Below are 16,329 nucleotides of genomic sequence, written 5' to 3'. Positions count from 1 at the left end.
TTAATATTTAACATTGACATTTTTACAAAAAAAACTAATATTGCTGTAAATCTGGTCAAAAGTGACATAAAAAAATTCACATACGTTTTTTATATGTGGTTTGTTGCTAAATCAGGCAAAAAGTTGCTAATTTAGCATGAGCATCTTTACAAGTCAGACCTTCGTTTAAGCTCAGATTAATTGATCTGATGATGAAAACAAAGTCAGTTATGAGTTACAGAGGATTGCTGAGCAGAATAAATGCACATGTAAAAGCAGTTTGTACAAAATAAATACCATGTTTCTGTCACTGGGAAAATGAAAATATTCTCACAGCAAGTCAAAGTTATTAAATATAGAACATCTTGAGTTATTAAAGTCCTAATAATGAAAACAGAATTGAATTATTCACAGATACACAGTAAATCAAGGATGTTAATTTATATGGGTGCCTTTTCTGTCCTTGGAGAAATGAAAATATTACACAGTGAGTCATTGTCACAAACAAACAACCACACATTTATTTTTAGTATGAGAAAAAAAAAAGTTCTTGTCAATTGAAAAAACTGCTTTGAAAATAACTAAAACTACTGCTCTCTAGTGTGGAGAAAAACGGCCGCCTTTCAGAATAAAAGCACTGGATTTGTACAGACTAACGTCAGTAGGCAAGTATGAGGAATGATTTATTGTACTAGTATCTTTGAGGAAATTGGGTAAATGTTTTGTTCAAATATATTCTGAAATGAATAAAATAAATAAACATTTTAAATGCATCTTCTTTGTTGTTTTTTATTTTACTGCTTTGGACCAAACTAAGAACATAATATAGGTTTTTGTTCTTGTGAAAAAGAAAGATTAAATAAAACCAAATTACGTTTGTTCTCTGTGCGCGCTCCCGCGAGCCCTTCCACTCAAGATCCACAGAAGTTTCGGGGTGCGCGCACGCATAGTACGTAACGGTGTGTTTACGTCCATCTGTGGAGCTTTTTCATGCTATGACAGCATAAAAAGCGATATTATGAGGCTATTTTGACCCCCAGGCCCCTCGGTCCTCCTGGAGGCGTCGCCCGGACTCTCAGAGCTCAGTTCGCCATGGATTAGACGTAGTTTAACGGCTTTTTCCTCCACCTCGGACACGGACTGTGGTGCTACTGACGTTAGCATCTTTAGCTAAGCGTAGAATCAGCCTTTACGACAGGTACCATGACACTCGTTGAGCCACTGTTGTGTTTGTGTGTCGCTGCTTGTGTTGTGTTTGGCTGACTTTGTGCAGCTGTGGATTTTTCTGCTCGTTGTTTAACCTCCAGCTGTCGGTGGCTGCTGCGCGTGCGCGCTCATGTGTAGCTGCACTTATAACTATTGCCTCCCAGTGGTGGAAAAAGTGTTCAAATCTTTCAACGGTAAGTCCAACTAACTAATAATAGTCAGACTAATGGTCAATATGTCCATAAAAACAATACTTTAATAGTGTTTAACGATCTGGTCCTCTGTTCCCACGAATCCTGCCCGAAAATCTGCCTGTCCAAAAATCGTTTTAATTGGTTTTAAATATACGATATTTTTAGTGAATTAAAGTAAATAACCCACAAATAAATATTCGTTAAAATGATGTTTTGGGCACATTTTGAATCGGTAAAAAATGTGAAATCGATGTGAAATGTACTTATTTATATAGGCTGTAGTTTTCAGACCTCAAAACATGACATTTTGCTTGTAAATTGCTTTTTTAGATTATCAACATTAGTTTTTGGATATTTAAATATCCATGAAAATAATAATAATAATTATTATTATTATTTAAATCAATCTTTCAATTCAATTTATATAGGCTATAATATTCAGATCCTTCTGTTTTTAAAAAAAACATAATCCTGCTTGTTAATTAAATCATAAAAATTCATAAAATTGAAAATACAAATGATTTTGCCTGTAAATACATTTATTTAGATTAATTATCTTTTTCTGTAAATTTAATATAAATACCCACAAAAATATTTTTTCTTTAAACAAAGTAACATATTTATTCGTCATACTGCACTTTGAGTCTGTATAGAGGGTGGAAAATGTACTTGTCTGTATATATAGGTTTCATTTATTGGCCAAAATGGCCTCGCCCACATATAAAGGCATAATTACATGTGTTTGAGGCTAAAAATGATTTTTTTAAAAATTAAGTAATGGTTTTATTATTAGCTTTAGAACGATCATCTAAAGAGCATTCACATGATTGGTGTCACTTTAAAATAAAGCCATATTCATATAAACAAAATTGATCACCCAGTCCTAGTTGTTGTCGAGCTCTTTGTTGTTCATATTGACAGACTTTCTTTAAAGTAAAGTGAGAAGTGTCTCCTAATGTCTGATCTCTGTTGGTTTCAGATTCCTTGGATGGTTTGAGGTCCTCGAGGAGTTCTCCAGGTAGCATGGCTCCCAAAGACGTCATGACTAACTCTCACGCCAAATCCATCCTCAACGCCATGAACTCTCTACGTAAGAGCAACACGCTGTGTGACATCACGCTGAGGGTGGAGAACAATGACTTTCCCGCTCATCGGATCGTCCTGGCCGCCTGCAGCGACTACTTCTGTGCCATGTTTACCAGTGAGGTACGACCACAGTCTGTGTTTAACACTTAAAGGAAGTTTTAACTGATGTTAGATACAAAACGAGACGGAGACAGTAACTCAGCCGAGGTTCAGGATGTCAAAGATTTAAGAAAATTCCTTTTTATTTGCAGGTTTTAGTCCAATTTTCACATAAAACGTACCAAAACAAATCATTTTACAAGTGATACTAAACATGACCTCACATGTTATATGAAGACATCTTGATTTAATACATTTTACATAATGAAACGATAAGATAAATCACATTTTCCACCCATCCAATTTAAATATGAAGGCGCTTGTGCTTCTAATTCCTAACACTAGATCTAACAGTTGTACAATATAATCATGTAAAGCACAAAATAACTACTAAAAGACACAAAATGATAGGAAAACACACAAAATGACAAGAATTATCAATAAATAATACAAATATTTGGACCAGAATGTTTTTTAACCTTGTGATGACCCCATGTGGGGTCATCTGAAAATAAATTGTTCTGAAATGTTTAGTAATAAATACAATTTTAAAAATTACTGATTGAAAATATATATTTTCATTAAATTTACATTTTAAATTATTTATTTTTAATCTATTTTGCTCAATTAAAAAAAAAAACATAATATCACACAAATATAAAGCTCAAAGAGCTTAAATATTTATTATTTTTTAATTAAAACACAATCTCAAAACTCTATTTCTAAACTTTCACTTTCTCAAATATGAATCTAGTTAAAATAAAATGCAGCATAAAAATATCTGAGCTGACACATATTGTGCACTAATACTGGCTATTCTTTATTTGTAACAAAGTATAACGAACATCATCAAAAAACTAATTTTAGAGGAGAAAGTCAGAAATTTGTGATTTAACAAGTTTGGATGAACTACGGCCGAGCCTTCAGAACGTCTCAGCACTGAATAGCATGTACCACGTTCCCGAGAATTCAGACAAATGACTCGGTTCCACCGAGTGAAAAAAGGTCTCAGAGTGGCTCTAGACATCCTCTCATAGAATATCCATGTCAAATTACACCCAGGTTCAACAAGCAATAACGGAGGAGTAGTCATTGGAAAAATGGGGCCCCCGGGGGTCCGCTGGTGCCCTAGTGGTACATTTGGTGTAATGGGCCCCATTCATATATTGGTATGTGTCAATGATTCGGTACCACCAGCTGTCACTCACCTATAAATAAGGAAATGCAAATTGCCGAAAAAAGATTAAATTATGCAATGCATAATCATAATCTATATTGAATTACCACTGAAATGATAAATCACACGACTATGTTCTCATAAATTTGGAAATTACCAGAAATGGGGGGTGAACCCCATTTTAAAAAAAGGGCTCAGAGCGGTCCGTCATTGTAAAAAGGGAGCTGAGCCAAAAAGCGAAGCTCTCTATTTACAGGTCGGTCTACGTTCCAACCCTCACCTATGGTCATGAACTTTGGGTCATGACCGAAAGAACAAGATCACGGGTACAAGCGGCCGAAATGAGTTTCCTCCGTAGGGTGGCTGGGCTCTCCCTTAGAGATAGGGTGAGAAGCTCAGTCATTCGGGAGGGGCTCAAAGTAGAGTCGCTGCTCCTCTGCATTGAGAAGAGCCAGATGAGGTGGCTCGGGCACCTAATTAGGATGCCCCTGAACGCCTCCCTAGTGAGGCGTTCAGGGCACGTCCCTCCGGAAGGAGGCCCCGGGGAAGACCCAGGACACGCTGGAGAGACTATGTCTCTCGACTGGCCTGGGAACGTCTCGGGGTCCCCCCGGAAGAGCTGGAGGAATTGGCCGGGGAGAGGGAAGTCTGGGCCTCCCTACTGAGGATGCTGCCCCCGCGACCCGGAAATGGCTAAGCGGGAGAAGATGGATGGATGGATGGATGGATGGCTCAGAGCGTCTCATCATATTAATTCATAGAGTATTTATCCCAAACTGTATTCTGATCTAAGGAGAACTAACGGAGGAGTAGTCATTTATATATTAGTATGTGCCAATGATTCAGTTCCACCAACCATCGTAATATTTGACTCTCAAGTAAATGAGAAATCGACTTTGGCTCTTTTTTTTTTTCCTTTTGTGGCCTTTTTTCCCTGGGCCCCAAATCAAAAATTGGGCTCCGAGCGTTGATGCGTACACATCTATAGATTATAAGTACCAAATATCAGCTCGATCCGTTCACAAATAACAGAGGAGTGATTTAAACTAGTGTAAACAACAACAACAACATTGAGTGGTGTTTTGAGTCGGGTAGCACCACCTATTAATGGGGTCACAACAAAAAAAATGTTGAGAACCTCTGCTTTAGGTCTTTTGTTGTTTCCTGTTATTGCTGTAATTTGTCGTTATTCTAATGCTAACATGAATGTTGATCATGTGACCCTCAGATCAGATACAATCACATTCCTGTGGTCCTCACTGTGATATGTGTTGATTCTGCTTTTTAGTGAAGAGTTGAAACGTATCCCTGATGGTGGTGTTGTTGTTCTGTAGCTGGCAGAGAAGGGGAAGTCCTTCGTGGACATCCAGGGGCTCAACGCCTCCACCATGGAGATCCTGTTGGACTTTGTTTACACAGAGACGGTTCTGGTCACAGTGGAGAACGTTCAGGAGCTCCTCCCTGCTGCATGTTTGCTTCAGCTCAAAGGTTTGTAGACGAGGCTACGAGGCTGCTGCTGTTTCACAGGAATCCCCTACACATTGTTTCTCTGCTTCCTCAGGAGTGAAGAGAGCCTGCTGTGACTTCTTAGAGAGTCAGCTCGACCCGTCCAACTGTTTAGGTATCAGAGACTTCGCTGAAACTCACAACTGTCTGGAACTGATGCAGGCGGCCGAGCTGTTCTCACAGAAACACTTTTCTGAGGTGGTTCAGCACGAGGAGTTCATGCTGCTGAACCAGACCGAGGTGGAGAAGCTCATCAAGTGTGACGAAATCCAGGTGAGGAACGACAAAGCTTCATAATGACACAGCAAAAAAGATCTGTTTCTAGAAAACACCGTGGAGATGAGATAACGTACATTAGACGGTGTGTGTGCGTGTGCGTGTGTGCGTGTGTGCGTGTGTGCGTGCGTGTGTGCGTGCGTGTGTGTGTGTGTGTGTGTGTGTGTGTGTGTGTGTGTGTGTGTGTGTGTGTGTGTGTGTGTGTGTGTGTGTGTGTGTGTGTGTGTGTGTGTGTGTGTGTGTGTGTGTGTGTGTGTGTGTGTGTGTGTGTGTGTGTGTGTGTGTGTGCGCGCGCGCGCGCGTGCGTGCGTGCAGGTGGACTCAGAGGAACCAGTGTTCGAGGCCGTGTTAAACTGGGTCAAACACAACAGAAAGGAGCGTGAACCCTACCTTCCTGACATGCTGGAGTTTGTTCGTATGCCTCTGTTAACGCCACGTTACATCACAGACGTCATCGATGCTGAGGTGAGACGAACGCGTGGGGTCAACGCTCACCTTTCATCACCAACATATTTCCAAATATGATTAAATCATAATTTAATTTAATCCCCCTGCCCCAATCCACAGCTATGCACACCTTTGCTTTACAAAGACAGTAGCAACCGATTACTGAAAAATTCTAATCCATCAGTGACACTAAGGGTGCTTTCACACATATAGTCCATGTGACCATGTGACCAGTATGAGGAAGAGAGACATGTAAAATATATGAATGATGTGGGAGTAATACGGAAGGGAGTGTGTGTGTGGATAGATAGATAAATATAAATATTTAAACATTAATAAATACATTGGGGAAAAAACAATAATAGATTAAAAAGGTGGGTTCCAGCTTATTTAGTTTAAGAATGTAATATAAATGTCTTTGGTAGAGTTACTATTGATTAGATGTACATTAATACTCTATATTACTGCCATATTAAGAGCATAACAGGCGCTCACCTTTTTAAAAACTGTTGCTTCTGAAGCCGTAAAGCTTAAGTAATTTGTTCCATTTCATAAACTTTAAGGATCCAGGTGGTTTTATATGATGGAGGTTCAGGTTTCAGAACTCTATATGTGAAGCACTTGATGGCTACTTAACATTTCTATTAAATGTGAATAATGTCTGACAACAAACCCCAAGAGGACTACTCTGGAACTCCCTCTCCTCTGTTTGTGTAGTTAAACCTATTGTTGTGCTGTAAGTGTGTGTGTTAAAGTTATTGCTGAATGTGTGTGTGTGTCTCAGCCTCTGATCCGGTGCAGCCTTCCTTGTCGAGACCTCGTTGATGAAGCCAAAAAGTTCCACCTGAGACCAGAGCTGAGGAGTGAGATGCAGGGGCCGCGAACGCAGGCACGCTTAGGTAGGAGCTCTGTGATTGGCTAAGACACCCATCCCTGAACTAGACTGAGTTTATCTGGTGTCTTTAGGGGCCAAAGAAGTCTTGCTGGTGATCGGAGGCTTTGGTAGTCAACAGTCACCCATAGACATCGTGGAGAAATACGATCCTAAAACTCAGGAATGGAGCTTTCTTCCTGTGAGTTGGAGGATGGTTCTCTGCATTCTCATTGGTTTACCTGATGTAATGACCACTAACAGGACGGTTCCTAACAGAATATTGCCCGTAAAAGGCGTTACGTGGCCACGGTGTCTCTACACGACCGTGTCTACGTGATCGGAGGCTACGACGGACGCTCCAGGCTCAGCTCAGTGGAGTGTTTGGATTACACAGCGGACGAGGATGGCGTTTGGTACACGGTCGCCACCATGAACGTACGCAGAGGGCTCGCTGGAGCAACCACGCTAGGAGGTCAGAGTTACACACTGTTAACTACGATCACATGATCACAGATATGAGACGGGAGACGAAATCAGATCACATGATGAATTAGAAATTAGTGTTTTTAATTCATCATGGGGCATCACATCTCACTGTACTAAAACGTTGTTCACAACAAGCTACGACAAATGTTGTTTAACCCTGAGAAGATGAACCTTCACCCCCCCATCCCCCCCCCCCATCCCCTCTGCATGCATCGTTCTGCATAAACACATGTCAAATACAAACTAGAGCAGCTGGAATTATCTTTTTTTTTGCTACAGAAAACTCAGACATTTGCCTCCATTTTACGTTCCAAAATGACGCTATAGTGACATCATCACGTAAACGCTACGTGCAGCGCAAAACACGCAACTTCCTGTGTGACGGCAGAGTTGTGGTGAGAGAACTTAGAGACTGTGTGAGTCCGTGTGTGCAAACAATAACAAATGAATCATTCACCAGCAGCTTTGTGCCTCCAATGTGTCAAATGTTCAATAATTATGATCAAATGTAGATATAAAAGATGTAGTTGAAACATTAATATTATTGATAAATATTTAGTTCATGTTTGAGTTTTTTTTGGTTTAGCATTAGTGATCAAAGCTCTGCACTCTGTTCATAAAAATGATCATATTTCAAAAAGTAAAACAGGTAAAATGTTCAAATCACTACTGGAGTGTTCAGTTTCATTTTCTACTTTCAGAAATATTTTTTGATCAATGTGTTTTCTCTCAACTTTATTTATATAGTGCAAATTATAACAAAATCATCTAATATAAAGTCCATCGTGAGAAAGAAAGAAAGAACCCAACAAGATACACATGAACAACTACTGTATTTAGTGACAGTGGGAAGAAAAAACTGGAACCAGGTTCAGAGGTTGTGTTTATTTACTAAATATAATAATAAAGAGATTGCATTTATGTGTAACCTTTTAGCTTAGATTGGAAAGATTCTAGAGATATAAATTATTTAAAGATACTCCAATAAATGGCATCAAAATGAGGAAAAAATACAAATGTATTTTTTTATTATCATTATTATTTTCTTTTTTTTCTTAAAAAAACTAAATACAAATTGAGGTTCTGGGAACCCTTACTTTTGCAAACCTCAGAGGATTAAAATCAACAAACAAAAAAAGCAAAAGTAAATTTTTAAGACACTCGCTGGTTTTTTTTAAAAAAGCATTCATTTTTATTTGAGTTTTATGTGCAGTAAGCATGTGAAAGCGTATGGATGCAGACATCCTAAGTACCCCACAAGGTACGGGAGTCTCCCACATATCATCAGTGTTTCCCTGATGATGTAAATCATGCACAATCTCCCAGAAATGAGGGAAAGTCGTGCTGTGTTTGTCTCTACATTTAAGGAGTTTTTTCTCCTCCTGCAACTCTTTATTTATCACACACAGTGACATGTGACAGATGTAGCGACTGGTATTAGAGACTTTAGCAGATGTTCTGTTTTTTACCGTTATTGGTCGATTGATCAGATCATCCTGAGTCGTTCTTTATGGAAACGTTTGCATTTTAGAATGAGGAACACGCTTAACTTATTAACTCTGTCCTATAATCAGACATGATCTATGTCGCTGGGGGCTTTGACGGTAGCCGACGCCACACCAGCATGGAGAGATACGACCCCAACATAGACCAGTGGAGCATGCTGGGAGATATGCAGACGGCCAGAGAAGGAGCTGGTCTGGTGGTGGCCAGTGGACTCATCTACTGTTTAGGTTTGGAGAACACACTCTGCTGTGGTTTAGATGTTCCTCATCATGACCCCACTGTGACCTCCTCACAGGAGGATACGACGGACTCAACATCCTCAACTCAGTGGAACGCTACGACCCTCACACTGGACACTGGACCAGTGTCACACCCATGGCCACCAAACGATCAGGTGGGTGGAGACTTGTGTTCATATACTAAGTAATGCTGAGTCACTAACTAAACTACTTAGTCCTTTGGTTTGTCTCTTAGTTTAAAGTAATCCTTCACTGTTTTTACAAGTTAGCCTCAAAATCTTCTAAATGTCCTTATTAGTAGATCTATGTCTAACAAAACACATTATTATGCACCATATTCTCTTAATAACCTTTTGAACAGGGACTACTTTACAGTTTTAGAGCCTGTGTTCCTCCATCTTGAAATCATGTGATTAATGATGTCACACTGCCTGTAAACATCCCATTGTTTTTTATTGCAGTGAAACATTCAGCCTGATTTTAGATTATTTGACAGCTTTTTACATAATTTAGTAGATTTTTCAGTCACAAAGACAATTTCTGCTGCTTTTGGTTGCTCTAAAAATACAGGAAAAGTTAAAGATGTCAATGTAAACCTCTTTTGTTTACAGAACAAAACAGTTGTGACCTAAAAAAATCTGTGAAAATAGTTCAGTCTGCGATGTGGTAGTAAACAATGAAGCAGAGAGGAAGAGCTCTCCTTTTGGACCTTTACTCTCCCTTAAACAGTGTGCTGACACGCTCTAGTGGCTGAAGTTAGAGTTGGAATTGTCGCCCCCTGTGGTCACAACTGTTTTCATCCTCTTTCTGTAAATAAAAGATGTTTACATTGACATCTTCAATTCTTCCTGATTATTTAGAGCAACTAAAAGCAACACAAGTTGTTATTGTGACTGAAAAATCTACTAAATAATTTAAAAAGCTGTTAAATGATCTATAAATCAGGCTGAATGTTTCACTTTTATAGAAAACAACGAGATGTTTACAGGCAGTGGGGCCGTGTGACATCATCAATCACATGATTTAAAGATGAAGGAACACAGGATCTAAAACTGTAAAGTAGTTTTTAAAGGTTATTAAATGAACATGGGTCATAATAATGTGTTTTGTTAGATATAGATCTACTAATGAAGACATTTTAAAGGTTTAAGGACACATTTCTGAAAACAGTGGAGGATGCATTTAATGAGAACAGAGCAGATGAACCGGAGCTCTGTGTGGGTGTGCGTCCCCTCACTCTGACCTCTCTGTAGGAGCTGGAGTGGCGTTACTCAACGACCACATCTACGTGGTCGGAGGCTTTGATGGCGTCTCTCACCTGGACTCAGTGGAGGTTTATAACATCAGAACAGATTACTGGACCACAGTCGCCAGTATGACCACGCCTCGATGTTACGTAGGAGCCACGGTTCTCCGTGGACGACTGTACGCCATCGCTGGGTGAGGATTCATTCAACATGCACACGTCAGTTATGTAGAGAGTAGAGCTGGGCAATATATTGAGGTTTAAGATATATCGAGATTTCTATTTTGGCATTATAGAAAATGAATATTTGCTATATATAACGAATATATCATATGGAGACAGGACCATCTATAAGGGGGTTTTAATCACTAATAAAATGGTTCAAAGTGACCAAAAATGTGGTGAAATGGGATTTAAAAAACCACAGAAATTGGTTAAAAGTTGCAAATTAGAGTGGACAAAAATAGACAGAAAAAGTGGTAAAAAGGGTTCAAAGTGTCAATATTGGAACAATTAGTTTAAACTGGCAAATAATGGGAATAACAAATGGTGAATGTGGTTAAATTGGCAAAAAATAATGATGAAATCTGGTGAAAAGAGGTTAAAAGTGACAATAATGGTCAACATATGTGACATTAGGTGTAAAAGTGGTGGAAAGGGTTTATAAGTGCTGAACATGTCTGGGAAGTGGAAAAAATGTGTAGAAAAGTCATTAAAATGTGATGATGAAGTGTCAGAAATGGGAGAAATGTAACATTAAAAGGAGCAAAAATATGGCAAGAAAAAGTGATGAAAATAGGTTAAAATATGGTGAGTTTGGTGTAGTTGCAGAAAAATGGTAAAAATAAGCAAAAAATAGCTCAAAATGTTCAGAAAATATTCTTAGTTTCTTGAAGGCATCTGGCGACCCCCTTCCAGTGTCTCATGACCCTAAATGGGCTTCTGACCCCAAGTTTGAGAACCTGTGCTTTAGAGGAGAAAAAGCCAAAACTGGCTAATATTTTGTAGCTTTTTGTTAATAAATGTGCTTGTGTTACATTTTGCATCAGTAAATTTTACTTGAATTATCTTTCTTGTAGGACTTTATTTGAATTAAGAATATATCGTAAATGTCTCATTTTGTGAAAAAATATTAATGAGTTTTGTTCCATATCGTCCAGCCCTAGTAGAGTTACTGTATGTTACTAGTTTTTAACTCTGTTCCTTTTTGATATTGCAGATATGATGGGAACTCCCTCCTCAGCAGTATTGAATGTTATGACCCAGTTATTGACTCGTGGGAGGTCGTGACCTCCATGGCGACCCAGCGGTGCGACGCCGGCGTCTGCGTGCTACGAGAGAAGTGACGTTTGCCAAGAAACTCAGGAGAGGCAGCTACAAACCCTAAAGGGACATGTCTGTACGCCAGTATGCAAATTCAGAAATCCGTATCATGTGCTACAGTGTGGGCGCCACCCCCCCAAGGAGGGTCCTCCCAAAACAAAAAACAGGAAACACGCGACGTCATTTCAAAAGAGGCCTCTGAGGAGCCCAGTCAGCACTTGCATGAGTCGTCAGTGCTTCTCGTGTTCGTCGTACACCTGTGTGAGTGTGTGTGAGATCGTTTTGTCGGTTTGTTCTCAAAGTGCAATATATTTTTCCTCATCACCACCAGTGAGGGATGGAGCACAGTCCAAACTCCAGTTGCTGCTAGTTGCCTTATAACTTCGGCCTTTGTCGAAGTGTGGATGTCCGCGTTGCCTCTCATCGACTCCGACAGCTTCACCGTTTAAATTCACACTCATTCATCCACCTTTTGTAATTCTTCATGTTCACTGCTTTTAGATTGACTTTAGTACAACAGATTTAGTATGTATCATTTATTTATATTTAGAGATGAGTATCTTTATTAAAAGATGTGAACTTTATTTTTCATTTTTTCTGTTTGCTATTATTGCTGATGTGTAACTATTTGGAGATGCATGTGATGCTTTCTTTCATTCCTCAGCGTTGAGCTTTGGACGTGTTTGTAATGAAAGTTTAAACATCACCGTCGACTAAAGGAGTGAATAAATAAAGACTTAATGTGTTGTTGGACTTTTGTTTTAAGACTCAGTGGATCACAGCCCTGTAGTGTCTCAAAGTAAAAAAAGAAATGACTGTGGGAAAAACTGTTTGTAATAAATGTAAGAGTTACATATATAAATAAAATAATTTTTCTAAATTGATTTTCAGACCAGACTTTGTATATTTCATTTGATGGCAGTACCTGAAACACAGGAAGTGGATGTTTTGTTTCCTTTACCATTTTTTTTTTTTTTTTTTTCACAATAAAATACCAAAGCAATAATTGTGGGACACACATTGTTGATGTTGACTGTCTGTTTTTATCATTACATGTCTGTTCCTCTTATTTTGTGATTCAATGCTTGTTATAGATTTTTTTTTTTTTTTAATATATAATATTTACCAAAAAAAAAAAAAAAAATCACTTTGAATAGAGCATTAAATATTAATATTTTCTAATCTGTGTTTTTTGGTGTCTTTACTTTGTCACCGTGCTAAGCTAACTGCTAAACTCGGGTTAGTTAAAGCTAATGCTAATGCTAACGGGTCCATTAGTAACAGTTACTTCATAACAGGAGCAGCTGCTGCTCTTCCTTCTGAAAAACTAAAAATGGACATTTTGGAACAGTTTCTCACCACTTATACCTGAGTTTTTGGTAAGAACTTTAAACTGTATTATTAAGTTATATATTAGCTTGTCTGATTAAAAAAAAAAAAAATATCGAGTCAAATCATAAATTGAAGATGGCTGACTTATGATTTTAAACGCCATTTAATCTGAGACTGTTTTCATATAGTTACATTTGGTTCTTGTGCCGTTACTACTCCACAATGTCAACTAATTGATAAAAGTTGACATCTTAATGCGTTAAAAGCATGTTGGTTTTCATCGCTAGGTGCTACAACAACATTGGTGACCCGTCACATTTCGTGATTGCAGCGCCAGACATTACACCTCGTTTCCTCATTTGATTTAATTTGTACGTTTTAGTGCCACAATGTGGAATAAGTTCACTCTGAGAATAAAGTCTATATTTGTGAGGGGAAAACTCCTTTATTATGACAATAAATACTTTTTTAAGTCAATATTTGTTGTGTGAAACAATACACCTCTTTGCTTGACGTCAGCACTTGACTTAGCAACGCGTGCCGCCATTTTAAGAGGGGTAAACATTTGCCTGACAACCGCTATTTACCGCTGATTTTACATTCTGGCTGATTTTTATCATATAATGCCCAAATCCTGCGTAGTATTTGACTCTCATAACGACGCCGAGCTGAAGGTAAAGCTAGACTTTTACAGAATACCGACATGGTTAAAATATAAACAATGATTTAATTTAAGAATGAATAAATCTTGTTTAAATGTATAATATATTTACAATGTGAACTTAAATCATATAAGAATTATTTGATTACAATGTGTTTGACAATGTAAAAGTATGTTAGGTTTGTTAAATGAGTCACAATTCTATGAGAATACAGTCATAATTTTATGACTAAATGTACATATGCAGACACACAGAGCATGGCAGCATTTAAATGAGATCAATGATAAAACTATATATGGCTCAACGTATAAGGGATTATTAACAACCTTATTTTATAATAGCTGCAATACATTAATCATATTAATCACGCAACGTTCATTAAATTATGGTTTTAGTGTAATCAAAATACATTTGTTGTGTCCTTCAAACAGGAATAATTAATTTCCTTAATATACTTTGATTATATTTCACAAGTTTTCTGTGTTTAAAATCAAAATTTTTATTAGTATATTTGTCAGTTTTTGTAAATAATAATCTTATATTTTGTTGTATAACGTCAAAATCCAACTTTTAAATGTAATTCATAGGCTTGTCCTTTTTTTTTACTTTAAAGTAATGTAAAAATATTTTAATACCATTCTATGTAACATAGTGTACTAGATAATCATATTCCTTCGACAGAATTAAAATTTAAATAATAAGGAACTTCTTTATTTTTTGGTCCATCTGCTCCACATTATCATCACAATCACAACTTTAAACATAAAAGGTGTTTTTTCCACAAAAGGAATCACACAGACTTGCAGGAAATCACTTTTTTCTGTTAGTTTAATCATTTTATATTACATCAGGATTATTGTCACATTACTAGGAGTTGCAATGATCCACTAGGGGGCACTAGAGGCATACAGTGTATGGCTGTGAAGTTCAATATTTTTACCATTTTTAAATTATAGCATTGAGCAGAATATTCAGATTATGACAAGATTTGAGCCGTTATTTCACCATAAGGAGAAAAACTCCTGGTATTTAATGCTGCTGCTGTTGGGGTTCTATTGCTTATATTATTATCATTGTATTATTATTATTGTATTACTTTTGAATATATTCTATTTACATGACTGATGTTTTCTATTTTTATTACTTTATTTTGTATATTGTATTATTATTTTTGTACTATATTTGTATTACTTTTGTATATATTCTATTTACATTACTGTTGTTTTTTAATTTGTATTAATTTATACTATTATTCTTTACTCCACTTTTTATTTAAGGGCTTAACGGGGAACTTAGGGACATTATTTAATTACATATAAATAAAAATCCTTGAATCCCTGAATGTGAAGCTGATTTTGATCCTGGTTTGATCCAGTATTTGCTATTAATCACATGGTATTGTTACTATCGTTGAACTACTTGTTTAGGTACATGTTTTTATGTTTTTACTGATGACCTTTGTGATGTGTAATCCTTTCCTTGTTTTTGATGCTTTCAGCTGGACAAACATGACAGGGCACAGGTACCAGAGGAGCTTTGGCCTTTATGAAGATATTGATCTTTTGTTTTGGAGCACAGGTAAGATGAACGCTGTGAGGAAGTATCAGCCTTTGGAGCGCTTCAATGAAATGTGTGTCATACTCAGTGTTTGGACTGTAACGGCGTTAGTCGTGAAACCTGTGAAAGTCCAACTAAACGATTCAGTTGACACATTAAATAAACGAGTTCTGATGAACTACGGCCAGGCACGTACCACGTTACTGAGAATTCAGTCAAATGACTCGTTTCCACCAAGTAAAAAAATGGTGCCCTAGTGGTACATTTGGTGTAATAGGCCCCATTTATATATTGGTATGTGTCAATGATTCGGTACTACCAGCTGTCACAATATTTGACTCACATGTAAATAAGAAAACATCCTTAATGGAAATTGCCGAAAAAAGGGGGATGGGCCCCTTGACCCCTAATCGAATTATGCAATGCATAATCATAATCTACGTTGAATTACCTTTGAAACAATATATCACACGACTATGTTCCCATAAATTTGGAAATTACCGGAAATGGGGGGTGGACCCCATTTTAAAAAAGGGCTCCGAGCATCTCATCATATTCATTCATAGAGTATTTATACCAAACTGTATTCTGATCTAAGGAGAACTAAGGGAGGAGAAAAAATGGGGCCCCCGGGGGCCCATGTGACATGTACGGGGTAATGGGCCCCATTTATATATTGGTGTGTGCCAATGATTTGTTTCCACTAACCGTTGTAATAAATGAGAAAACAACTTTGTTTTTTTTTTCATTTTGGGGCCTTTTTTTCCCCTGGGCCCCAAATCAAAAATTGGGCTCCAAGCGTTGATGCGTACACATCGATAGATTATAACTAGTGTACACAACAAGAAGAACAAAGTAAAGGTGTTTTGAGTCCAGTATCCCCGCATAAAAAACTTAAAATATTCAGTTTTTACACATTAAATAATTAATTTTCCTAAAAGCAGCTCCATGTGAGTCACAGCTCGACACACAGTGATCTGAGCATAGAAAGACCTGCTGCATCTGTGGACCCCTCACCTGGCCCCCTGCATACCTCACACACACACGCACACACACACAAAGAAGGGCTGTGTCTGAGACTGTGATGAGTGTGTGCACTGCAGCTCAGTGATGATACATGTATGAATGAAGGAT

General features: G+C 37.8%; 1 protein-coding gene across 3 annotated transcripts; it reads left to right on the top strand.

Moving 5' to 3' along the window:
• Positions 1–881: 881 nt before the first annotated feature.
• klhl12 (kelch-like family member 12) lies at positions 882–12,389 on the top strand. Of its 3 annotated transcripts, none has more exons than XM_028453319.1 (13): positions 882–1,177; positions 1,287–1,379; positions 2,359–2,585; positions 5,076–5,229; positions 5,303–5,520; positions 5,839–5,988; positions 6,755–6,869; positions 6,937–7,043; positions 7,121–7,316; positions 8,905–9,063; positions 9,132–9,230; positions 10,329–10,515; positions 11,541–12,389. In XM_028453319.1, the coding sequence occupies exons 2-13, from the start codon at positions 1,316–1,318 to the stop codon at positions 11,665–11,667; spliced, it is 1,803 nt and encodes a 600-aa protein (XP_028309120.1). In that variant the 5' UTR covers positions 882–1,177; positions 1,287–1,315; the 3' UTR covers positions 11,668–12,389. The 3 variants fall into 3 exon arrangements, with proteins under 3 accessions (XP_028309120.1, XP_028309121.1, XP_028309122.1); XM_028453320.1 differs by having other exon boundaries at positions 1,253–1,379; XM_028453321.1 differs by lacking the exon at positions 1,287–1,379 and having other exon boundaries at positions 884–1,177.
• Positions 12,390–16,329: the final 3,940 nt, after the last annotated feature.

The sequence above is a fragment of the Gouania willdenowi genome, chromosome 7, assembly GCF_900634775.1.
Source record: "Gouania willdenowi chromosome 7, fGouWil2.1, whole genome shotgun sequence".
Taxonomy (NCBI): domain Eukaryota; kingdom Metazoa; phylum Chordata; class Actinopteri; order Blenniiformes; family Gobiesocidae; genus Gouania; species Gouania willdenowi.
This window is presented reverse-complemented; position numbering and strand designations above follow the sequence as displayed.